Genomic DNA, 25,611 nt, shown 5'->3' with positions numbered 1-25,611 from the left:
CGCGGCGGCGGCGTAACCTGTCCGGGGGTCAAACCGGCCAGAGCCGCGGACAAGACTAGGCTGCTGATTGGCTGGAGGACTGAAGGGGCGGGATCACTCCGGGAAAACTTGGAGTCCGAGTCCCGCTTTACGGCTTAAACTACAACTCCCAGCAAGCAGCGAGGCCACCCTGGGACGGCCACTTCCGCCGCTCCTCATTGGTCCGGCCGAGGCGGAAGGGTGTTTTGATTGGTCGAGGGTGGAGTTTGTATCTGTTGAGCGCCACGCCACGAGCTGCAGCTGTAGTGAGTGTGTGTGGCTCCAGGTGGGCTCACGCGGTGAGTGTCCGTGGGGGGAACGTCCCTTGTGTGTCTGGGGGTTCGAATCCCGTCCTTAGTGTCTTAATGCGAGCTGAATTTCCCGAGCTTCTGAGTGTCTTTTTTTTTTTTTTTTTAACCTCTGGCCGGGAGGGGGGGTGGGGAGGAGGAGAGGAATACGCGTGGGCGACTCTCTTCCTTTTTTGCAGATGAACTTGTCGATGAACTTCCAGGTGAAGTTCATTTCCCGTTTGCTTACAGGCTGGAACTGGCTCAGACTTGCAGGCTAAGCAGCAACAAAGCTGAGTTCTTTCTATAAGTGTTAATAATTATTACCGTACTTTAGGTTCAATATCGAAAATAACTGTTGAGAACCCACAGGTATTTTCTTAGCTGCTGCGCATTGCAGGAACTGGAAACACAGATCCTGTGCTGGAGGATTCCCGGCAAAGTGTCCATAAGGAGGGGTGCGGGATGGGGTGGAAAGGAAAGGGCAGGAGAGCACCAGCCCTCCTTGGGACTAGGTTTCTCTATATGAAAAAGAAATTGTGTTGCACTGCTGTGGGATTCCTGCGGACTGGAATTCTGTTCTCCCCAAAATCAAGACATTTTTGGGGCGGAGCATCCATGCATCTTCTCACTTAATCCTTGGTATCTACTTCTAGCAGATAAGGTTCCTAGAGGCTGTGCTCTACCTCAAGGTCATGCAAAGATCTGACTCAGGCATCTGACTCCAGACCTATTTGTCTCTACTTCACTGTATGTTAAAAAAATATATTTTATTGATTTTTACAGAGAGGAAGGGACAGGGATAGAGAGTTAGAAACATCAATCACCTACCTCCTGCACACCCCCCTCCTGCACAACTCCCTCTAGGCATGTGCCCACAACCAAGGTACATGACCCTGACCGGAATCGAACCCGGGACCCCTCAGTCCGCAGGCTGGCTCTCTATCCACTGAGCCAAACCGGTTAGGGCTACTTCGCTGTATTTTCTCATGGCTGAGGCCAGTGTGGTTCCCACCTGATTTACCCTTATTTCTCATACTCTATGATGGCTGCCTCCTGACACACTTTTTTGCCAGTGTTCAGGGCGGAGAAGTTTTGCTCCAAAACTTCAGAAGGACTCGACCTAATTGAGGAAGCATTAGTGCAGCCCGAGTGGCAGACCCCACTCTGGCATCGCCTTCCTGGTGGGGGTGTGCAGAAGGCAGCACAAAAAGAAAATTACTTTGACTATATTGTAGTTTGGTTATCAGAGTTTACCTGTCCATCAAGTTAGTTCTTTTAAAAAATATATATTTTATTGATTTTTCACAGAGAGGAAGAGAGAGGGACAGAGAGTTAGAAACATCAATGAGAGAATCATCGATCAGCTGCCTCTTGCACACCCCCTGCTGGCGATGTGCCTGCAACCTAGGTACATGCCCTTGACCGGAATCGAATCTGAGACCTTTCAGTCTGCAGGCTGACGCTCTATCCACTGAGCCAAACCGGTTTCGGCCATCAAGTTAGTTCTAAAGCCGGGGTGGGGAACCTTGGCTAAGGTCTTCTCTGGTCCCAAGAATGGCCCCTGCAAGATGCTGAAGGGCTGGCAGGCCTTTTAGGATGCTGCAAACAGGAGCCTCTGGTTACTTAGCATCACAAAAGGCCCAATGGAGTTGTTGATGGCGGGCTTCTTTGTGTCCTGCCTCATCCAGTGGCCCAGCACTGAGCTGTTAGGGAATCTCTACTGAACCCACAGAACTTGGTCCTTACCTTCCTGAGCTGGTTTGCGGGAGGAGGGGTATCAGTGACCTTTTGCAGCAAATAACTGCAGTGTCTTTGTCCATCTCTGACCCCAAACCGCCAGACCCTTCTCCTTTCTCTTTCCATACATACATGACATTTAAGTATAGTATTGAATGTGTGAATGAATATGTTTTAGGTTTCATTTCTACATTTTAAAGATTGGGTGAATATAAGCTGTTATAAGTCTCTTCCCCCTCCTCAACTCAGTATCATAGCTGTTTACTTATTTATAGCCTTCAAGTAATTTTCAAAAATATATCTTATTGATTTTTTTACAGAGAGGAAGGGAGAGGGATAGAGAGTTAGAAACATCAATGAGAGAGAAGCATCGATCAGCTGCCTCCTGCACACCCTCCCACCGGGGATGTACCTGCAACCAGTGCACATGCCCCTGTCCGGAATCGAACCTGGGACCCCTCAGTCTGCAGGCCGAGGCTCTATCCACTGAGCCACACCAGCCTGGGCCTTCAAGTAATTTTTAAAATTTCTTTCCTCTGTGCCTTGTGGCTATCAGACGAAACACTGATCTAGTGAAAGTGAGCTGAAGAAAAGCTCAACCCAGAAGAATTGTATGTCTAGACCACATGTGTCAAACACAAGGCCCGCGGGCCAAATCCATCCCGCCAGGCCTTGCAATGTGGCCCGCACTGCGCTGTCATCACTGCACTCCGCTGCGTTTCCATCACAATGACAGTTTATGACTGTTCAGTAAACCATTGGGCCCGCGATTTAGGCTGGATTTTAGATTTTGGCCCCTTCTCTGATTGAGTTCGACACCCCTAGTCTAGACTGTAGGAGTTTTAATTTTTGCAGAGCATGCTTGCCTGGATTTTTTAATTTTTTATTTGTCATTGTAACTTGCTCATCCTTCACTTTAAACAAATTATATATATATATATATATATATATATATATATAGTCCTTAGAGGGGAGGAGAGGGGGAAGAGAGAGAACAAGAGGGACAGAAACTTGGATTTGTTGTGCCACTGATTTATCCATTCACTGATTGCTTCTTTTATGTGCTCTGACCCAGGATCGAACCTGCAACCTTGGCATCGGGATGATGCGCTCATAACCAACTGAGCTACCCTGTGGGGCCTCATCCTTCACGCTTGAACTTTGAGTCTTGTTCCTTGAAACGCACCTAATTGTCGAACGCTTATTTTTGAGGTGGCGATGTCTCGGGAGACGGATGGGGAGCGTCAGCAGCCCCAAGGCCCCTCCTCCCAGCCCCATGGCTCCTCCTCCCAGCTCCATGGCCCCTCCTCCCAGTCCCATGGCCCCTCCTCCCAGCCCCATGGCCCCTCCTCCCAGTCCCAGAGCTCATCTGGGTCCTCCACCAGCACAGTAACGACGTCCAGCCAGTCCTCTCACTCCAGCTCTGGGACGCTGAGCTCCTTGGACACAGTGTCCACGCAGGAGCTGTATTCCATTCCTGAGGACCAGGAACCAGAGGAGCCAGTCCCTGCCCCTTGGGCTCGAGTGTGGGCCCTTCAGGACGGATTCTCCAATCTCGGTAAGACCCTCTGTTCTGTAGTGCAGTGTCACTGCTGTTCAGGAAAAGCAATGACAGGTGTTGGTGGCGGCAGAAAGCTCAAGACGCTGGCGGCTGTGGGGCCTGTACGAGTTGCTCCAGGATGACAGGAACCTGTGCTAAGACTTGAACTTGTGTCTTCTCCCCTGCACAAAGCTTCTACTCGCCTGATGCTGGGTGGGGTATTGGGACTATCTTTTGAAAGTTCAAAATAACCCTATGAGAGTCTTCATCCTGAACTCCATTTTGCAGAAGAACAAACTGAGGCCTAGAAAGAAGTTGATGAACTTGTTTGCAGTCATACAGTCAGGAGTTGGTAGGAGAATGATTTGAACCTACAGCATTTAGATTTTAGACCTCTGTTATTATTATTTTTTTTTCCAATACATTTTATTGATTTCTCACAGAGAGGAGGGGAGAGTGTCAGAAACATCGATGAGAGAGAAGCATCGATCAGCTGCCTCCTGCACCCCCTCCCTACTGAGGATGTGCCCACAACCAAGGTACATGCCCTTGACCGGAATCGAACCTGGGACCTTTCAGTCCGCAGGCCAATGCTCTGTCCACTGAGCCAAACTGGTTTCAGCTTATGAGCAGTTTTTAAAGGCGTTTGATAGATGACACTCCACACACCCCCCCTCCCCCGGGGTGTGCTTCTGTGTTGCAGAGTGTGTGAATGACAGCTACTGGTTCGGGAGGGACCGGAGCTGTGAGTACTGCTTTGATGAGCCCCTGCTGAAAAGCACGGACAAATACCGGACGTACAGCAAGAAGCACTTCCGGATTTTCAGGGTAGGTGACCCGGAGCTGCCTGTTTGGGAGAGCTGGTGACCTAATCCTCACTGTTGAAGCTTTAAAAAACAACAACCACTTGGAAGTAACACGTGCTCTGTCGTAGGAAATGGGGCCTAAAAACTCGTACATCGCATACATAGAAGACCACAGTGGGAACGGAACCTTTGTGAACAGAGAGCTGGTGGGGAAGGGAAGACGCCTTCCTTTGAGTAACAATTCGGAAATTGCACTGTCCGTCTGGAGTAACAAAGGTGAGCCATGATTTTGTGACTGTCGGGTGTTTTTTCCCCTCCTCCCCTATCAAAGGAAATTTGACATTGTGTTCTTTGCAGAAAGTGGTTTAGGTAAAAAAAAAAAAAAAAAAAAAAAAAGTATGCCGAAACCAGTGTGGCTCAGTGGATAGAGCGTCGGCCTGCGGACTGAAAGGTCCCAGGTTCAATTCCGGTCAAGGGCATGTAACTTGGTTGCGGGCACATCCCCAGTGCGGGGTGTGCAGGAGGAAGCTGATCGGTGTTTCTTTCTCATCGATGTTTTTAACTCTCTATCTCTCTCCCTTCTTCTCTGTAAAAAAATCAATAAAATATATTAAATAAATAAATAAATAAATAAAATGTTCGATCTTTAAAATAAAAAAAGAATTTCCAAACTCAAGGTATAAAAGTAGTATTTATGTATGGATTTTATGCACTACTGTGAGAAGGAGACACCATGTGTCTCCATTGAAGAATGACATTTGTCATCATTTTCCATGGGTTTCATGACATTCAAATAGTTTCTTTGGGGTTAGATAGTAAATGTAATTAAACAATTGCCTTATAGTCCACATGTTTACTAAAATTTAGGATCATTTTACCTTCTCTTTACCTAATGAATTAATGAGACCTATTTCTGCCCCTTTTTCCTTAGTTTTTGTATTTTTCGATCTGACTGTAGATGACCAATCAGTTTACCCCAAGGAATTAAGAGACCAATACATCATGTCAAAAACGCTTGGCAGGTAAATTTTCTTTTTCTTATGGAAATTGTACTTAATTTTTTTCTAAACATTTGTAGCTTAGAGAGAAGAAAGGAGGGAAAAACGGGGGGTGGGTGAGGAGAGAGAGAAGTATCAATGTGAGAGAGAAACATCAATCTGTTGCCTTCTGTACATTTCCCAACTGGGTATCAAACCCACAACCCAGGAATGTGCCCTGACCAGGAATCGAACCAGCAACCTTCTAGTGCACAGGGAGGTGCTCAACCATCTGAGCCACTCCAACCAGGCTTGTTCCTGGTTTTATAATATTCACTAGTGGTCCAGTGCACAAAATTTGATCATGGGGATCAGGGGAGGTGTCCCTCAGCCTGGTCTGTATCCTCCAATCTGGGACCCCTTGGTGGATGTCTGACTACTGGTTTTGCCCCATCCTTCTCACAATCCGGGACTGCTGGCTCCTAACTGCTTGCCTGCCTGCCTGATTGCCCCTAACCACTTCTACCTGCCAATGATCGCCCCCTAACTGCCCCCCTGCCAGCCTGATTGTCTCCTAACAGGTCCCAGGTTCGATTCCGGCCAAGGGCACATCTCCAGTGGTGGGTGTGCAGGAGGCAGCTGATCGATGTTTCTCTCTCATCGATATTTTTAACTATCTCTCTCCCTTTCTCTCTGTAAAAAAATCAATAAAATATATATATTAAAAAAAAGAAAGAGAGAAAAAAAAGACATATGTGGGACTCTTATTTTTTCCCTAAGGCAGGATTCCATACAAATCCTCTAACATGTGGCAGGTGACAGAAACTTCAGTGAGTCAGTGAAGACATTCATTGGCTCTTTTGGCCCTGGCCAGGTGGCTCAGTTGGTTAGAGCATTGTCTGGCCGGCTATACCAAGGTTGTGGGTTCAATCCCAGGTCAGGGTAACTACAAGCATCAGCCAAGGAATTGCATACATCAGTGGAACAGCAAATGGATGTTTCTCTCTCTCTTTCTCCCTTTCTCGCTCTCAAAGAAAGAAAGAAGGAAAGAAATTTATTGGCTCTTGTCGTTGGGAAATTCAGGGGCCCAGCTGACTTCAGTCATGGCTCGACCAGGAGGCCTTTGAGTTCTGATTGCCTCCTGGGCTTTGTCCGCGGCTAGATCTGAGGGCTCCCACCGTGTTGCCAGGGCTCCGGCTCCAGCCCTCGGTTCAGCGGCTCTTGGTGGCCCTCCTGTAGAACTGCTGTCTCCGTGTGGCAGGAAAAACGGCTTCCAGGGACTCCACATTCCTGTCTTCTTTCTTCCAGAAACCACAGCAGAGAGAACTGCTTCTCTCCCAGCATCGGCCTTTGATTCCAGGGCAAACCCCTGATTGGCTTAATTTTACATGTCGCCCCCTCCCCCCGCTCCCCCCCCTCCCTCCCATCGTGCTAGTAGTGCCTGTTTTACCATTGGAGACATCCCACAGGACTCAGGGAAGATTTCTCAGGCCAAAAGGGAACTGTTCGCTGCAGCGGAAGGCGAATTGGAAAAGGTCTTGAACATTTTCCAATATTTACTTACTTTGTTAATCCTCATCCAAGGAGATTTTACCATTGATGTTTAGAGAGTAGAAGGGAGTGACGGAGAGAGAGAGAGAAACAGAAACATCATATGTACACATATAATACGTTAATAAAAAGAAGAAAAGAAAGAAAGGAACATCAGTATGAGAGACGCATCAATAAGTTGCCTCAATGTAAGAAGTAAAATTATAAAACTGTGAGAAGAAATCAGGACCTTTGATTTGGCAGAGGTTATTGAAACATGGCACCAAAGCACTGGCAACAACAGAAAAAAGTAGATAAATTAGGCTTCATCAAACTTAAAAACGTTTTGTGCATCAAAAGACATTGTCAGGAGAGTGAAGGGCAGCTCACAGAATGAGGGAAAATATTGACAAATCATTTAAGGATCTTGCATCCAAAATAGAGACCTCTTAACGACTCAACAGCAAAAAGGTAACCCAATGTAAAAATGGGCAAAGAAATGAAATCGACGTTTCTCCAAAGGAGATACACAAATGAGCAAAAACACATGAGAGGATGTGTAGCATCACTAATCATGAGGGAAATGCAAACCCAAACCACAAGGAGATACCACTTCACACCCTAGGATGGCCGTCATAAAGGAACGCAACATAGTGTTTGCGTGAAATTGGGTGAAATGTGGTGAAATTGGGACCCCCCCCCATGCACTGCTGTGTGGGGGTGTAAAATGGTGCAGAAATAATGCGGGAAATAATTTGGTGGTTTCTCAAAATGTTAAGCAGAATTACCATATGACTCAGCAATTCCCTTTGTAGGTATATTCCCCCCGCGATTGAAAACAGGTGTTCAGACAAACACACATGCATGAATGTTCATTTCAGCTCTATTCTCCATAGCCAAAGGTGGAAACAACCCAAGTGTCCATCAACAAGGGAATGGGTAAATAAATGTGATATGTCCAAATAGTGAAATAATATCTTTATATCTATCTATCTAGTTAAAAGCCTAAGTGACTGTTATGACCGAACAGCAGACCAGTAGCTATGATGCATACTGACCACCAGGGGGCAGATGCTCAGTGCAGGAGCTGCCCCCTGGTAGTCAATATGCTCCTACAGCCAACCTCCCACGGCAGGCCAGCCTCTTTCGGTCCCTCCCCCTGGCCAGTCGGTCCCAATTGGGGCTGGGCAAGTTGGCCCCGATTGGCCCCGATTGGCCCCAATTGCAGGCCAGGCTGAGGGACCCCAGCTGTGCATGAATTTGTGCACTGGGCCTCTACTTTATTTATAAAAAGGAAACGAAATCCTGATACATGCTACATAGCATGGATGAACCTTGAAACATGCTAGGTGAAAGAAGCCAGTCACAAAAAGCTCCATATTGTACGATGTGATTGTTAATGAGATTTTCGAATTAGGCAACTTGATAGACAAAGAGCAGATCCGTAGTTGCCAGAGACTAGGGGCACGGTAGAATGAGAGAGTGAATCCATAGTACTGTGGGTTTCCATAGATAAGAGTGATGGTTGTACATTATAGATGTACTTAATGCCACTGAATTAATGCACTTTAAAATGATTCCAATGGTAAATGTTATGATCCTGTATAATAAAATAGGCTACGTATCTGACCGGTCGACCAGTCGCATGATGCGCACTGATCACCAGGGTGGGGAGGAGAAAGAGAGAGTGTGAGAGAGAGGGAGAGATCTGGTGCAGGGCTCATTCTAACGTTAGCATATGTGCCGCCGAAGCAAGCGCTGGACCGCCTTTCCCTTGTAATAGTTGAGGCCAGCTAGGGAGCGGTGGGTCTCCTGATGCAAACCAGCCCCTTCCTGTGTGTTTCCTGGCAGCGGGGCCTGCGGGGAGGTGAAGCTGGCCTTTGAGAGGAAGACCTGCAAGAAAGTCGCCATCAAGATCATCAGCAAAAGGAAGTTCGCTATTGGCTCCGAGAAAGACGTAGTAAGTACCCGTGCCTTTGGCTGCTCAGCGGTTCCCTCCCATTCTTTAATTTCCCAGAATCGTTACGGAATGGTCGTTTTCCACGTCAGGAAGAATTCACCGCCCGGAGATGTGAATCTGCATGGAAAGAACATGGAATGTGTCTGAGTGTATTCAACTACCCTAGAAACTTAGAATGATTTGGTTCCAAAAGATAGTTGCTTGTACATAACATCCTAGCCGGAAGTTGATTTTTTTTTTTTTTTTTTTACCTCCTTCTAAGTTGTCACAAGACTGTTTTTACAATAAATGAAAGGAAATGGGGGGAGAAGGGGGATCCAGCCATATCCCCACCACTGTAACTCCACAGCTGTTCTCAGTTTTCTTTTTCCTTTCCAGCCTTTGTTCATGTGAATTCGTGTTTTTAGATGGTTGAAATCACATTGTATATACAATTTCCTCTCCTGAAGGCATCAACTTTCCCCTAATACAATACATTCTTTTTGATGGTCAGACCTCAGCCACATCGGCTTTATCATCATGCATTCAACCATTTCTCCGGTTTAAATCATTTCTAATTCTTTGCTCTTCGCAGTCAATGTGGCAAATGCGTGTTTTTGCGTTTATAGATTTTTTACAAATCTTAATTAAATTATTTTCATCGTCTCTTTCTGTACCAGCCATTCATATGACGGGGTTACACTCTTACCGCCTGAGTGAAGTGGCCGAATGTATTATTGGTCTTTCAACACACGATTCCACCAAGTAATGTAAAATGGGATCCGAAATCACATTTCCTCTGTGGCCAGCTGTTTCTGGCCATTCTTCTTGAACATTCTTTCAAGATCGGTCTCTTCCCCCAACAATGCCATTCTCACGTAGCGAGAGGAATTTCCTTTCTGTGTTCACTTCGTTAGGAGAGCTTTTCCCCTGTGATTCGGGATTTGCTCCCCGCTTGTGGGAGAAAATACCTACCAGATTCTTAATGACTTGCAGCAAGATGTTCTTAATTTCATCTTTCAAATCGTCGTGAACTCTTTGAGACCTCCCAGTCAGCAGAGCACACCCTGGCTTGGTAATGAGTTTAACGGCTTACAGGAAGGGGCAGGCTCTCGAAATGAAACATCTGGGTTTCTCAGCCGAAGTCCGTTTTACATAAATATGTAACCCTATCTCCTCTGCGCCGGGGTGTGTGTGTGTGTGTGTGTGTGTGTGTGTGTAGCCCGTGAGGCTGAGTAACTTGATTCATCCTCTCGGGATGGTAGGGGAGAACGACTTCAGGATCCTGAACCTTCCTCTGGTTAAAAGTCTCCATAAATGTGTCAGCCGGCAGTGGAAACCGAAACCCGTGTCTGTTGTATTAGGAGATATTTTGACTTGATCGTTTCTTCCTATAGTTTAATAAAATAACATTTGGCCAGCGGTTGTGTTTTATAATTTTTTAATCACCGCAAACAATTCCACAGCTCATGGGACAAGCAGAATTTACCAGGTTAAGCACGGGAACAGTGGAAATACTTGTTTTTGGCTGTGGGCTTCCTTTCTCTGAGACTCAGTTGCTCCATCTGTAAAATGGGGATGATTATGGAAACCAGTTCGCTTGGGGGATTATGAGGCTTATGTGGCATTATCCTTTTCAAATGAAGAGCTTGGGATAAAGCCTGGTCATTTATTGAATGCTTCCTATTTGCCATGCACTTGACTAGTATAGAGTGATTTTAAGTGAGTTGTTTAAATGATTGATCCATGGGCCTTGATTTCTCTGGATGAGTAGAGATGGGTTTGGAACTCAGGCAGCTGTTACTCAACTAAGTTTAACTGTAAACATTTTTCTAAATATTGGCTATTATTATTATTAATAATAAACTCTAATGCTATTTTATTTATTAAAGGACCCAGCTCTCAATGTTGAAACAGAAATCGAAATTTTGAAAAAATTAAATCATGTAAGTACTTCTGTGAAATATGGCCCATTCTTAAAGTCATTTATCTCAAAATATGGGAGGAGTGCAAAGCATTTCAATATAATAAAGCTAGCATGAAACGTGAGTTCCTTAATTTTGTGTGTACGTGTGTGCGTGTGCATGCGTATGTGTGTTTAGTTGTCATTTAGCTGGAAAGAGCTTTACTCTGAACTTTAAAAAAAAACATATATTTTATTTATTTTTTACAGAGAGGAAGGGAGAGGGGTAGAGAGTTAGAAACATCTATGAGAGAGAAACATCGATCAGCTGCCTCCTGCACACACCCCCCTACTGGGGATGTGCCCACACCAAGGTACATGCCCTTGACCGGAATCGAACCTGGGACCTTTCAGTCCACAGGCTGATGCTCTATCCACTGAGCCAAACCAGTTCCAGCCTCTGCTGTTTTTAAATGATCCCTCGTTCTATGTAGTCAACTCTGTTATTTTTTAGACATACAGAATAGTCTCTTATCCTATAAATCAACGTTACTTTTTAGCTTAAATGAATAATAGGGAAAATAAGGTTAGCTGTCTAGTCATCTGACGTAAGGGGCTGAGACTACTCCCGGTAGTCATGTACTCAAGGCTATAAGCTGTCTGCAAAAATAACTTACACAAAGCTCTTTGTGAAGTCTGCGGAAGGTCCGGAACCCCCATATTTGGGAGACAAAGAACTGGAAGCATATAAATAGGGAGCATGTCCTCTATGTTTTTGCTCAGAAACCTGGGAGACAGCTCCCTCTGGGCCCGCTGGCGTGAATCAAGACCCCTAATGAACTGGCTTGTTAAGGCGTCCTGCTTGCTGATTTGCGATACCACAGTCTGCAATGAGGAGGGGATTGCGGGGAGGCCGGCCTGCCTTCCTCAGTGCCATCCTTACGTGAAACGTGAACCAGGCCGTTGCTAACGTGGTGGGGTGGCGAGTTCCTTGTACGTCCAGGTTAATTCTGTCCTGCCCTCTCCCCTGCGTGAACTTCAAAGTGTCCCAGTGCCTGCTCTTGGCCTCCCTGACTCTCTGAACTCAATATTCCGTAGGTTATGTTCATTAAGTACATTTCAACTTAAGAATGTTTTCAACTTAAGGTTTATCAGGATGTAACCCCGTCGTAAGTCAGGGAGCCCCTGTATTTCAGAGCACAGCGTTTTCGAGACTAATTCTGAGCTCACTTCGACGGATTTGTTAACGTTGGGTATTTAAACAAATGTACAACATGCTGAGCGTCTGCTCTTTTCCTCTGGGGAGCTTCTCACTGCGTTCCCTCTTCTCCCTCTACAGCCTTGTATCATCAAGATTAAAGACTTTTTTGATGCCGAGGATTTTTATATTGTTTTGGAATTGTAAGTAGGAAGCTTCTTCCTCTGTTTCCATTTCCGTGCTTATGGAAAGGCGAGTGCTGGCTTGCGTTTCTCGTCCTGGGGACCCGGGGCAGATGCGTGTGGTGGGAGGGGGGCCCCCCCCCCCCGCAAAGTGCTTGAGGGGTTTCCTTCCGATCCGAAACCCCTCCGAGTCCCAGGCCCCGGGTCCGAGGCCTGGGTCTGAGTCCCACTCTGCAGGGGACGAGCTGACTGCCCGCTGTTAGACCTCTCACATCAGTCGTTCTCCTGGTGTTAAATGGGGTGATCATGACACCCCATTTGATGAGAGAATCATTGATCGGCCGTCTCTGCACACCCCCAACTGGGGATGGAGCCCACAACCCGGGCGTGTGCCCTGACTGGGAATCAAGCCGTGACCTCCTGGTTCATAGGTCAGCACTCAACCACTGAGGCACACCAGCCGGAATCTTCTCTCTGTTTTAAGAGGCAGAAACAAGATCAGAGAGGTTATGCCCTGACCGGTTTGGCTCAGTGGATAGAGCGTCAGCCTGTGGACTGAAAGGTCCCAGGTTTGATTCCGGTCAAGAGCATGTACCTTGGTTGCGGGCACATCCCCAGTAGGGGGTGTGCAGGAGGCAGCTGATCGATGTTTCTCTCTCATTGGTGTTTCCAACTCTCTCTCCCTCTCTCCCTTCCTCTATGTAAAAATCAATAAAACATATTTTTTTAAAAATCAGAGAGTTTACATAATTTGCTCAAAGCGCCTCAGCTGGAAAGTTGTAGTGTTGGGCTTTAGTCCCCTGATGATCTGATTGTCTCCTCCTGCTTGCTGCTCTATGCCAGTCTCAGAATCTAACTGGGAGTGTGATTAAAACGCAAACTCCCGGGCCCTGCCTCAGATCCATGGAGTCAGATTAAAAAAAAAAAAAAAAAAATAAAAATATATATATATATATATATATATATATATATATATATATTATTGATTTTTTTTACAGCGAGGAAGGGAGAGGGATAGAGAGTTAGAAATATTGATCAGCTGCTTCCTGCACACTCCCCACTGGGTATGTGCCCACAACCAAGGTACATGCCCTTGACCTGAGTCGAACCCGGGACCCTTGAGTCCGCAGGCCGAGGCTCTATCCACTGAGCCAGACTGGTCAGGGCAGGAGTCAGATTTTGTAAAGCCCCCCAAGTGTCTGCACTGCCCACTGCACCCTCTTCCCAGCTTTCCTTGTCTCCTACTGTCCACTGGGGACATCCTCCTGCTGGAGGAGGCTGATTGCCTCATCGCCTTGACAACGGGAGTCAGGGGGAGTAAGAATGGCAGCCCCTGGCTTGTCTTGGGGAATTTGTTCTGCGTTGCCCACCCACGTGAGCCTCCCTCCGACGCTGTGCGGTGCGTGTGTTTCAGGATGGAAGGCGGCGAGCTGTTTGACAGGGTGGTGGGCAACCGGCGCCTGAGAGAAGCGACGTGCAAGCTGTACTTTTACCAGATGCTCCTGGCGGTGCAGGTGAGGAGCCGCGGAGCTGGTGTGTGTATGTGTGTGTGTGTCTCTACTCACACGCATACTCCTTACGTGAAGGACCATGCCTTCCTTTCTGTGCAGTACCTTCACGACAATGGCATCATACATCGGGACTTAAAGCCAGAGAATGTTCTACTCTCATCTCAAAGGGAGGACTGTCTGATAAAGGTAAGACGTGTGTGTTCTGTATGTGGCCTATCCAGTGGATTTCTGTCAAGAAGCTGTTAGGTTCATCAGGTAAAAAGTATGAGCATAAAAATGTTGGGAATTTGCCGAAACCGGTTTGGCTCAGCGGTAGAGCATCGGTCCCAGGTTCAATTCTGGTCAAGGGCATGTATGTTGGTTGCGGGCACATCCCCGGTAGGGGGTGTGTGAGAAGCAGTTGGTCGATGTTTCTCTCTCGTCGACGTTTCTAGCTCTCTATCTCTCTCCCTTCCTCTCTGTAAAAAAAAAATCAATAAAATATTGTATATTTAAAAAAAAATGTTGGGAATTTGATCTTTCCACTTTTAGCAGTTATTTTTACAGTCCAGTTGGTATTCATTTATTTTTTTAATTAAAAATCTATTTCTTTATTGATTTCAGAGAGGAAGGGAGAAGGAGAGAGAGATAGGAACATCAATGATGAGAATCATTGATCAGCTGCCTCCTGCACACCCCCTACTGGGGATCAAGCCCGCAACCCAGGCTTGTGTCCTTGGCAGGAATCGAACCTGGGACCCTTCAGTCCGCAGTCTGATGCGGGAATCGAACCTGGGACCCTTCAGTCCGCAGTCTGATGCTCTGTCCACTGGGCCAAGCCGGCTAGGGTGGTATTTATTGTTTTAATCCGGATTCTAATGAGCATTTGTGGAGCTCCACTGAGGGAGAGTGATCTAAAGGGAGGGTAAGTTACATACATCCCATCTTCTTCCCTCTGTCCGAGACAGTGCTGCTCAAGCCTGGCTTAGCTTTGGAATCTCTTAGTGAGAATAAGTACAATCATGTCGTCCAGGCTGCTCCTGTGGGTCTGTCTATAAAGGTGGCATCCAGAGATACATTTTTCCCCACCAAGTCCCTCAGCTGAGAAACCGGGGTCTACGAGGAACCATGCATAACTAATCAGAATCCTGGAGGTCTGCGATAGAAGTTATAAACCTTTTGTAAGGTTACAGAGAACACAGATACGCTGGCATAACGCCTGGGCCTTGGAGAGTTCTTGGCTCGGGAATTTTAATATAAGCAAAATGAAATAACTTGAAAAAGCTCCGAGCGGCCTTCGATTAGACACGAATTTGTAGATTCCAGATTAGCGGCAGACGTGAAGTGTAGGGCAGACACCCATCTGACCTGCCCGTCTTTGGGGACTGGCGGGCTCTCATTAAAACGGATTCCTGTTCCTTTGTCTTTGATTTTCAGATCACCGATTTCGGGCAGTCCAAGATCTTGGGGGAGACCTCTCTCATGAAAACCTTATGCGGCACCCCCACGTACTTGGCTCCTGAGGTTCTCAGTTCCCTCGGGACCGCCGGCTATAACCGAGCTGTGGACTGCTGGAGTTTAGGAGTCATTCTTTTCATTTGGTAAGAAACCGTGGCTTTCAGAGTCTGGTTGGAGTTCATTAGGTGAAATCAGAAACATGCCCAGGTAGAGGGCTTGTGTTTAATTTAGGTCACTTTTTTCTTTTTTCTTTTTTTATCCATTGATGTATAGAACAATCGCATTTTTCATTATGCTGGGGGGGGAAAAAAAGAAAGAAGTCTATCCGAATGGCACTGAGACTTCCACTTGGTTTCTTTTCCTTTCTCTCCCTGCCGCTACGCAGCCTCAGTGGGTACCCGCCTTTCTCTGAGCACAAGACTCAGGTGCCGCTGAAGGACCAGATCACCAGCGGGAAGTACCACTTCGTCCCTGAGGTCTGGGCAGAGGTCTCCGAGCAGGGTACGGACACGGATGGGTTACGAGGCAAACGTTTGCTCCCCTGTGTGTGAGCTGTGGTGGGAGCGTTCCTTCTCCAGTCCCATTATGTCTTCCTCTGCCGTCCATTCTGCCCTCACTTCCTGTTGCTTTTGCACCGCCGTGTGAGAGGCTGCGGGAGGTCTTATCAGACAGCTCTAGACTCTGGTCCTGGGTCTGCTCCTCCTAGCTGGGTGACCCTGGGCAAGTGGCTTCAACTCTCTGAGTCTCCATTTTCTTTACTTGTAAAGGGGACACAATCAACCCCTACCTTATAGGGTTTTTGTAAGGGTTAAATATAACATACACAAGTGCTGGGTGGATACCGATTTAAGTGTGCAAAAAAAAGTAACCCTTTATTTATTTATTTTTTAAGGTGACAATGGATTTATTTTATTTTTATTTTATTGATTTTAAAAAAATATATATTTTATTGATTTTTTTTTTTTACAGAGAGGAAGGGAGAGGGATAGAGAGTTAGAAACATCGATGAGAGAAACATCAGTCAGCTGCCTCCTGCACACCCCCCACTGGGGATGTGCCCACAATCGAGATACATGCCCTTGACTGGAATCGAACCCGGGACCCTTGAGTCCACAGGACGACGCTCTATCCGCTGAGCCAAACTAGTCAGGGCTATTTTATTGATTTTTTTACAGAGAGGTAGGGAGAGGCGTAGAGAGTTAGAAACAGCATTGAGAAAAGAAACATCCATCAGCTGCCTCCTGCACATCCCCTACCGGGGATGTGCCCGCAACCGAGGTACATGCCCTTGACCGGAATCGAACCTGGGACCCTTCAGTCCCTAAGCCAGATGCTCTATCCACAGAGCAACGCCGGCCAGGGCAACAAGTAATTTTTTAGTTACAAGGTTTCCTTTGAGTAAACAAGCACGGCAGAGTAAGTGTAACTACTAGTTCCTTTGTGTTTACAAATTTCACGGTGCAACTTTGGCATTCTCAAAAGAGAAAAGCGGAAAAGTGAAACGAAAGGACAGATAGCTGTAACATAGTTGCTTGTGTTAAATGTCAGTGTCTAAGGAGTAATGTTGTTGCAATGCACACGCCAGCATCCTCGCTGCCTGAGGAATCCTCACCATCCACCGGTGGGTCTCGGGGAGCGTGGGCTTGTATCCTGGGTGTCTTAGAACTGGGTGTGAGTTAAGGTGACCAGATGGTCCAGGTGTCGGCGGGACAGTCCTGATTTCTAACAATTTTCCCCGCGTCCCGCGGCGTTTTAAAAAAGTCCCGATTTTTGGAAAGACAGGAAACATTGGAAAGATTCTTTCCAAAAATCAGGACTTTTTTAAAACGCCGCGGGACGCGGGAAAAATTGTTAGAAATCAGGACTGTCCCGCCAGCACCTGGACCATCTGGTCACCTTAGTGTAAGTTCAGCTTTAATTACTTTGACCTTGAACCCGGCCATGAGAGAAGGAGCGGAGAGGGAAGAGGGGGAGATGCCTGAGCAGGGAGCCATGGTCCTTCCTGCTGTTCTCAGAGCACTCTGATGGGTACAGAGACTGAGGGAAGGTGAGGGAGCGTCAGGGGGCCCTGCCCACCACGCCTGCTGCCCCCTCCATGATCTCAGCCCCTTCTCTCTTCTTTCTGGACGCTGGCCTGGGATTCTGGCAAGTGGTTCATTTTGCTGACTCAGTGCATTTACCTTTCTCCCTGGGGCTCGCTGCTGCAGCGCTGGACCTCATCAAGAAGCTGTTGGTAGTGGATCCAAAGGCACGTTTTACGACGGAAGAGGCTTTGAAACACCCGTGGCTTCAGGTGGGTATGGGCGGTGCCGCCTCTTAGCACAAACCACGTGGGCAGCCCTGGACTGTGCCTCGGAGATGAGGAAGAGGAGGGAAACACAGCTGTTTGGGTCTGTGTCCTGCAGCTGTTGTAGATGAACCGTCAGGTGGGCGGGGTCTGAAGATAGGTGGGTGTGTCTTTGTGTGGTGTCTGGGTGCAATCTTTTTATTTTTTTATTTTATATTTTTTAAATATATTTTATTGATTTTTTCCCCATTTATTTATTTATTTATTTTAATATATTTTATTGATTTTTTTTTTGCCCCTCTCCCTCCCTCCCACACATCCCCTCCCTCCCCAGAGTTTTGTGTCCATTGGTTGTACTTATATGCATGTATAAAAGTCCTTCGGTTGATCTATTATCTCCCCCAGATCTTCCTCCCCTCCCCGCTGTAATTTGACAGTCTACTTGTTGATATACTGTCTCTATATCTATCTTTTGGTTCATCAGTTTATAATGCTCTTTATTATCCACAAATGAGTGAGGTCATGTGGTGTTTCTCTTTTATTGATTGGCTTATTTCATTCAGCATGATGTTCTCCAATTCCATCCAGGTTGCTGCAAATGATGAGAATTCCTTCTTTTTTATGGCAGCATAGTATTCCATTGTATAGATGTACCATAGTTTTTGGATCCAATCATCTGCTGACGGACACTTAGGCTGTTTCCAAATTCTGGCTATTGTAGATTGTGCTGCTATGAACATAGGGGTGCATATATCCTTTCTGATTGGTGTTTCTAGTTTCTTGGGATATATTCCTAGAAGTGGGCAATCTTTTTATTTTCATTTTATTTTATTTTTTAAAATATATTTTATTGCCGAAACCGGTTTGGCTCAGTGGATAGAGCGTCAGCCTGCAGACTGAAGGATCCCAGGTTTGATTCCGGTCAAGGGCATGTACCTTGGTTGCGGGCAAATCCCCAGTAGCGGGTGTGCAGGAGGCAGCTGATCGCTGTTTCTCTCATCGATGTTTCTAGCTTTCTATCCCTCTCCCTTTCTCTCTGTGAAAAAATCAATAAAATGTATATTTTTGAAAAAATATATATACATATATATATTTTATTGTTTTTTGTTTTTTGTTTTTTTTTTACAGAGAGGAAGGGAGACGGATAGAGAGTTAGAAACACCGATCAGCTGCCCCCTGCACACTCCCTACTGGGGATGTGCCCGCAACCAAGGTACATGCCCTTGACCGGAATCGAATCTGGGGACCTTTCAGTCTACAGGCCGACGCTCTACCCACTGAGCCACACCGGTTAGGGCTGGGGGCAATCTTTTTAAAGTTGGTGCGTGGCTCTTGTATGGAAAGCTCCCTTTATGGCCGGTCTTGGTTCCACTTGGCCTGTCGGGGCCGGCCGCTTGGCTGTGTGCCTGGGAGGAGCTGTTCTCATGCGGAATCTCATCCCCAGCTGTGCTCCCCTCCTCCCTCAGACCCTCCCCTCCAAACAGGTGGGATGGGCTGAGCTCCAGCCTCTTCCCCTTTAAATCACGGAGCAGGTGTTGGAGGGGAAGGGCAGCGTCCCCAGGGGGGAGGATCTAACTGTTTCTGAAGCCCAAGCGGTTGGATGGAAAGGACCCTGCTTGTCCGCGAAGAGGAAGCAGGTCTCTCGCGCAAGCCATCACCTGCGTCTCCCGAGTGCGCATTCCCTCTGCGGCCCCCGGGCGGGCGTGCAGCTGCCGTGAGGGTCCGCGCTGAGCTCATCCCAGCTGTAGGGGCTGGATGTCCTCTGTGGCTCCACTGGGGTCATCTTTTTTTTAAAAATATATTTTATTGATTTTTTACAGAGAGGAAGAGAGAGGGGTAGAGTTAGAAACATCGATGAGAGAGAAACATCGATCAACTGCCTCCTGCACACCCCCCTTTGGGATTGTGCCTGCGACCAAGGCACATGCCCTTGACCGGAATTGAACCCAGGACCCTTCAGTCTGCAGGCCGACGCTCTATCCACGGAGCCACTCCGGTCTGGGTTGCTGGGGTCATCTTTGGTGTAGGCCTCAGCTGCAGCTCTGGGCAGCCTTCTGATGGATGTCAGGTCTCCTGTGCAGGGCAGTTCCTCGCCCCTTTCTGGGAACCTGCACTTGGTCTCTCTGTTCCCCGTGGGGTGGAGATGGAACCATCCATCTCAGCACCGTTCTTCTGGGGTTCTGGGAAGATCGTCCCCAGGCTTCTCCTCTTCCAGCCCTCCACGCCTAGCAGGTTGGCTCTGGTCAGCTCAGCTCAGGTTGAGAGCAACACCTCCTTAAAAGAAAAAAAAAAAAAAAAAAAATATATATATATATATATATATATATATATATATATATATATATTATTGATTGTTTATAGAGAGGAAGGGAGAGGGATAGAGAGTTAGAAACATCGATGAGAGAGAATCATCGGTCAGCTGTCTCTTGCACACCCCCTACTGGGGATGTGCCCGCAACCAAGGTACATGCCCTTGACGGGAATCGAACCCGGGACCCTTCAGTCCGCAGGCTGACGCTCTATCCACTGAGCCAAACCGATTTTGGCTAAAATAAATTTTTAAAAAGTAGATATATGTGTTTGGGATGTTGACCTAGCAACAGCAGTTTCTTCTCCCCCCTGGTCCCCCCCCCCCCCCCCCCCCCGCCAGAAACCTGCCAGATGATTTAGTGCTTAACAGACCACACAGATCTGAAACCGCGGGCCCTGGGGAAAGGAGTTGGGAAACAGGCTGCCGTTGCCTGTGGGAGTTAAGTGGATGAGAAAGAAGCATGTCCTGGCTCTCTCGCCCTAGCAGGGAGGCTTGGGGCTCGATGTGGACGTAGAGGAGCCGTTTTAGGTCTTGAAAAAACATTTTTTTTTAATGGAGCTGCCCCGTTAGGCCCGGGGACGGGGTTTGCATCTCCCCCGGATGTAGGAACAAGAACAGCCTATTTTTCTTGCACTTTTTTTTTTTTTGTCAAAAAAGAAAACCGCTGTTAACAGCCAAGGCAGAGGCGAGGTTCAGCCTGACCCGGCCACAGGGGTCTCACTGGAGTCCTCTTTTGTCTGCATTTTGTTTTGGCAGCAAAAGGTGGAGTCAGCGTTGAATGAGGATAAGGATGCGGAGTGCCCACACCTGCTAGTGACCGTTGAGGTTTTGTGTTGAGAAAAGGCAGGGTTCTGGACGAAGCCAAGGGCTCTGGCCGGTCTGGCACTGGGCTGAGCACTGGGAATGGGAGTTCTGGTCTGTTTTGTCGGAGCACCCCTTCGATCCACTTTCTGCCTCACTTCCTGAAACAGGATTCCTTCCTGCCTGCCTCTGAGGCACCTTCCAGTTTGAATTAAAAAAAAAAAAAATCAATACATATATATTGATTTTGTACAGAGAGGAAGGGAGAGATAGAGAGTTAGAAATATCAGTGAGAGTCATCGATCAGCTGCCTCTTGCACACCCCCTACTGGGGATATGCCCGCAACCAAGGTACATGCCCTTGACCAGAATCGAACCCGGGACCTTTCAGTCCCCAAGCCGACACTCTATCCATTGAGCCAAACCGGTTTCGGCAAGTTTGAATAAAAAAAAATAAATAATGTATATATATACAATATATATATATATATATATATATATATATATATATATATATATATATATATTTAATTGATTTTTTACAGTGAGGAGAAGGGAGAGGGATAGTTAGAAACATTGATTGGCTGTCTCCTTCACACCCCTCCTGGGGATGTGCCCCCAATCAAAGTCCGTGCCCTTGACCAGGATCGAACCTGGGACCCTTCAGTCCACAGGCCGATGCTCTATCCACTGAGCCACACCAGCCAGGGCTTTCCTTTCTCATTAGACCCACGCTCTGGATATTGTGGGCGGGAGGTCCTCCTGGCGGTTGGCACAGCACTTGCTGGTGGGTTTCCCTAGGGTGCTGGGTGGGTTTGTTAGGGTGGCCCCAGGAACTGGCCGCACGTTGGCAGGGAGAGGGGGCCGGCGACCTCCTGGAAAGACTTCGTGGCTGCACGGAGTCAGCGCCAGCCTCCGGCCTCCTGCTTGCCATCTCAGGCAGGACCCGGACGCTGGTCCTGAAAGTCTTTGGCCTGCTTCGGTCTGTGGTTCTCTCTGACCCGCCAAGAGCGCTGAAGCATGTGGTTTTGATTCAGCCAGTGCTGATTGAGCGCTGCCTGCTGATTAGCCCACTCGGGGTGGGGGGTGGGGGTGGAGGAGCCAGGCGGTCCTCTCCCTCCCGGAGCTCCGGCAAGGGCCATGCCACTCAGCTGGTAGACCCGGCGCCTCTGCCCACTTCTCGGCTTCCGGGGGCTTCCTGGCCCCGTCCTCCGAGGAGCTGTCCCTCAGACGCAGGCTGCTTACGCTTTCCGTTTCTTTTCAGGATGAGGACATGAAGACGAAATTTCAAAATTTGCTTTTTGAAGAAAATACGTCAACGGCTCTACCCCAGTTCCCGGCCCAGGTATCCAGATGACGGTCGTTAAACGCAGGTTTAACGAGCCAGTGAGCAAGGATGATGAGTTTGAATAGTCTAATAACAATTGCTACACACACACACACACACACACACACACTTAGGAGTGATGTAGTAGATACTTTGTTTCGGCTTGACCTACTCCAGTATCCTTAGAAGATCTGATAATGAGCAGTAAGCGAGGGACTGTCGTGGAAGCAGTCTCCTGCCAGTCACGGGGAAAGACTCTGTTCGAGGCTCCATGAGAAATTAGTTGACCATTTAAAAATGTGGATGAGTGATGGGCGGTTTGTTGGTTATCCTTTTATTCCTCCATCGTTCTCTGTACGTGTAAGGCAGCGTTTCCCAAGCTTCTCTCATGACGAGAATCGCCTGGGGGAGTGGTTAAACTACAGATTCCTGAATCCCAACGGAGAAGTGCTAAACTAGAATTTTTGGGAACTTAGAGCACTAGTTAAGTGTACAGTTTTACCTATATGTTCCCCAAAATTCCAGTTTTAGCCCTTCTCCGTTGGGATTCAGGAATCTGTAGTTTAACCACTCCCCCTGGTGATTCTCGCCATGAGAGAAGCCTGGGAAACACTGGTGTAAGGTAACATCCATTCGTTCCTGCCCCACTTTCTTTTGGTGACCGACAGCACTCCTGTTCCCACTCTGCCCTTGCAATTCTGTAAACCGGAGAACAAAGACACACAAAAAGACTTGTCTTTCCATAAAATTGGGGCTCCCAGGGAAAGCGATCGCCATCTCTTTAAATTTCCTGATGTAGGAGAAGACCCAGAGGAGGCTGTGAGTGCTGCTTGCCATCAATATATGTCATTGAGCCCGGCCATTGTGGCTATTGATTGAGCATTGACCCACGTACTAGGAGGGATCAGTTTGAATTCTGGTCAGGGGTAGGTGCCGGGCTTGTTGGCTCCATCTCCAGCAGGGGGCGTGCAGGAGCAGCCGATCAATGATTCTTACTCATCATTGATGTTTCTCTCTCTCCCCCTCTCCCTTCCTCTCTGAAATCAGTAATGATGTATTTAAAATATATGTAAATATAAATCATTGAATGATCGGGAAGCCACCGGGAGAGAGCTGTCATTCTGATGAGCAGGTCTGAGTCCGGTGGAACGTGATGGGGACTCAGATGTCAGTGAGGAAAAGCAGTCGTTGTTGGAACTAGAGGTTTCACGTGGAAGCCTCCCAGTTTGCAGGGAGCAGAGTGGGAAACGCGGGGCCATCTTTAAACAGCCCGCGGTCTTCCTGGAACATCTCCCCCTCTTCCTCTCTTTCCAGCCTTCTACGAGTCGAAAGCGGCTCCGGGAAGGGGAGGCGGACGATGCTGGCACCACGAAGCGCCTGGCTGTCTGTGCTGCTGTCTCCTGAGCTCTTCCTCAATGGGCGAGAAAAGTACCTTCTTGAAGCCTGCTGCTCTTTTCTTTATGTTTGTTTGTTTGTTTGTTTTTAGACTTTAATTATGGGCGCAGCTGCTTTTCCAGAGGCGCCAGTGCACAATGAAAGACCTCATGGAGCCGGGGCTTCGTGCTTGATGGTCAAGCTCTGGCTGGATGATCAGCTTTTAGGTGCACGCCTTCGTGTGTGTGTGTGTGTGTGTGTGTGTGTGTGTGTGTGTGTGAGAAATCACGTGCTTTTTACCTGGAACTCTCCGTGGCTGTGGCCAGCCAGCCAGGTTCCTCAGGAAATGTCCTTGGTCTCAGCCTAGGGGAGGCGCATGCACATTCTGAAGGCTCTTCGGACAGCTGCAGGGAAGAGGGAGGGGCACTGCGAGGTCGGGGTGGAGTGTGGAGAGAGTGACTGGCTGCCACAGTCCTCCTGAGGTGGCAGGTAGCCTGGTGCAAACACCACGGGTCCATTTTATTTCGATTTTTTAATTTTTCCACCGGCCTATTTTAAATTCTCATCCTCACCCTCTATAGAATAAAGAGGCAGGTCCACAGTGACGCTCAGGGAAGTAAGCCGAAGAGCGTATGATTCCACTTAGCGGAGGTACCTAGAGGAGTCGGACTCTGAGACAAATTAGAATAGTGGTTGCCTGGAGCTGGGGGAAGGGCGGTGAGGAGGGGGGAGTTATTGTTTCATGGATGATAGAGTTTCTGTTTTGCAAGATGACGAGTTCTGGAGATGGATGGTGGTGCCGATTGTACAGCAATGTGAATACTTATTACCACTCAGCTGTGTACTTACAAAAAAAGGGTTAAGACGTTACATGTTACGTGTATTTGACCACAATAAACAAAGAAGGCCCCGGTTGGCGTGTTCAGTGTTTAAGCGTTGGAGGCAACCAGTTGATGTGTGTCTCTCTCACATCAATGCTTCTCTCTCTCCCCCCCCCCCCCCCCACACACACACACACTCTCTGCGTAAAGCAATGGGAAACTTATCCTCAGGTGGGGGGATTAACAACAAATAAACATAAGAGGGCCGCAGTTCTTGAAACCTCGGGGCCAGATAATTTGTAAAACTCAATATTTTCCTGATTTTAGGAAGGGGACATGGCACATTAACTTTATTATGTGTCATGCCCAGCACAGTCCTGTATCCAAGCATTAATATTCCTACAGCAGACATGCATAGCATGGGGCAGTGGTTGGCTCTCTGGCCCCGTGAGTGTGGCTCTTCCACAAAAATACCATGGCCTGAGTGAGTCTGTTTTGAAGAAGTGGCGTTAGAAGAAGTTTAAGTTTAAAAAATTTGGCTCTCCAAAGAAATTTCACTAATTGTACTGTTGATGTTTGGCTCTGTGGACTAATGAGGTTGCCAACCACTAGTAGGGGATCGAGAAGACTAAGGCATAGCTGTTCATTCTTTCCTGTCTAGAAATGCAGATCAGGCCTGTGAGTGTGTCCGGGTGACCCAGTAATGACCAAAGAGGCCCTATGTAAGGTGCCATGTCCAATTCTTACTTTTTTTGGAGGGGTCCCTCTCCCCCATGAAATCATGGGGCGGGGGGCGAGTGAGACGGTAAAGCTTAGTATCTTCCACTATGGAAGCTGAAGGTACTAGAGGCTCCTTCCCTGGTAGAGCTCTTCCCACTGGGCCACCCAGCTAGAGAGGATCACAGGACTTTGAAAACTGAGCAAATGGAAATGAAGCCAATGAATGACGTTTGCTTTCTGGAGCAATATTGTGCTAAGCTGAGCTTTCTGCTTTTCCTGACTTTGGCGTTAGGCAACTTTCTTCAAAATGGGTGCAATAAGGGTACCAACCTCAAGGTTCTCAACCCCGAGACTTTGGAGGGAACTTGTGGGGATCAACTGCTTTCCTGGTCCGATAGGAGGTAGGAGCTGCCTGGGATACTACGGGAGGAGAACTATGAGAGGGAAGCCTCAGAGGGAAGCGGAGCTGGGGTTGGAGAAAGACCAGGTACTGTTTGAGCACCTGGATCTAGCTATGCCCCTAATGAGGTACCACCCAGGACTTTTTAATACTCTCCTTTGTTTTACTTCAGGTTGAGGGTGTTTTTTTTTTTTTTTTTTTTTTTTTTTTTTTTTTTTTTTGTGTGTGTGTGTGTGTGTGTGTGTGTGTTTTGTCACTTGTATCTGGAAAAGGCCAGACTAATAAATCCAACCATTTATAAACTCCAGGAGACCCTTGTAAACTTTTTTTTTTTTTCTACCAGGGAAAACATTCTCTGCTTCTGTTTTGCTTTCTGCCAAGTTGAGGGTCTTCAGAGACGTTTGGGGCAGAGAATGCAAAACAAAGGTGTGGGAAGTAACGGACCTTCCAGCTCCCAGGTGGCGTTCACCCCTCGCAGCCAATTCTACCGCAGGGTTTGGGA

At 47.5% G+C, this 25,611-nt stretch overlaps 1 protein-coding gene across 1 annotated transcript; it reads left to right on the top strand.

The window, feature by feature from the left end:
• The first annotated feature begins 109 nt into the window (after positions 1 to 109).
• Positions 110 to 24,079, top strand: CHEK2 (checkpoint kinase 2). The gene is made up of 15 exons (XM_036449045.2): positions 110 to 317; positions 3,121 to 3,603; positions 4,289 to 4,413; positions 4,520 to 4,667; positions 5,323 to 5,413; positions 8,750 to 8,858; positions 10,730 to 10,783; positions 12,080 to 12,141; positions 13,535 to 13,634; positions 13,731 to 13,817; positions 15,048 to 15,211; positions 15,454 to 15,569; positions 17,276 to 17,361; positions 21,732 to 21,812; positions 23,109 to 24,079. Exons 2-15 carry the CDS (start codon positions 3,264 to 3,266, stop codon positions 23,196 to 23,198), a joined length of 1,653 nt encoding a protein of 550 aa, XP_036304938.1. The 5' UTR covers positions 110 to 317; positions 3,121 to 3,263; the 3' UTR covers positions 23,199 to 24,079.
• The last annotated feature ends 1,532 nt before the right edge of the window (positions 24,080 to 25,611 follow it).

This window comes from Pipistrellus kuhlii, unplaced genomic scaffold (genome assembly GCF_014108245.1).
Source record: "Pipistrellus kuhlii isolate mPipKuh1 unplaced genomic scaffold, mPipKuh1.p scaffold_m20_p_20, whole genome shotgun sequence".
NCBI lineage: Eukaryota > Metazoa > Chordata > Mammalia > Chiroptera > Vespertilionidae > Pipistrellus > Pipistrellus kuhlii.
This window is presented reverse-complemented; position numbering and strand designations above follow the sequence as displayed.

Coding starts and splice junctions, on each gene's coding strand:
- CHEK2 (XM_036449045.2), top strand. CDS start 3,264: ATGTCTCGGGAGACGGATGGGGAGCGTCAGCAGCCCCAAGGCCCCTCC. Junction 8,859..10,729: donor TTGGCTCCGAGAAAGACGTA/GTAAGTACCCGT, acceptor TATTTATTAAAG/GACCCAGCTCTCAATGTTGA. Junction 21,813..23,108: donor TACCCCAGTTCCCGGCCCAG/GTATCCAGATGA, acceptor CTCTCTTTCCAG/CCTTCTACGAGTCGAAAGCG.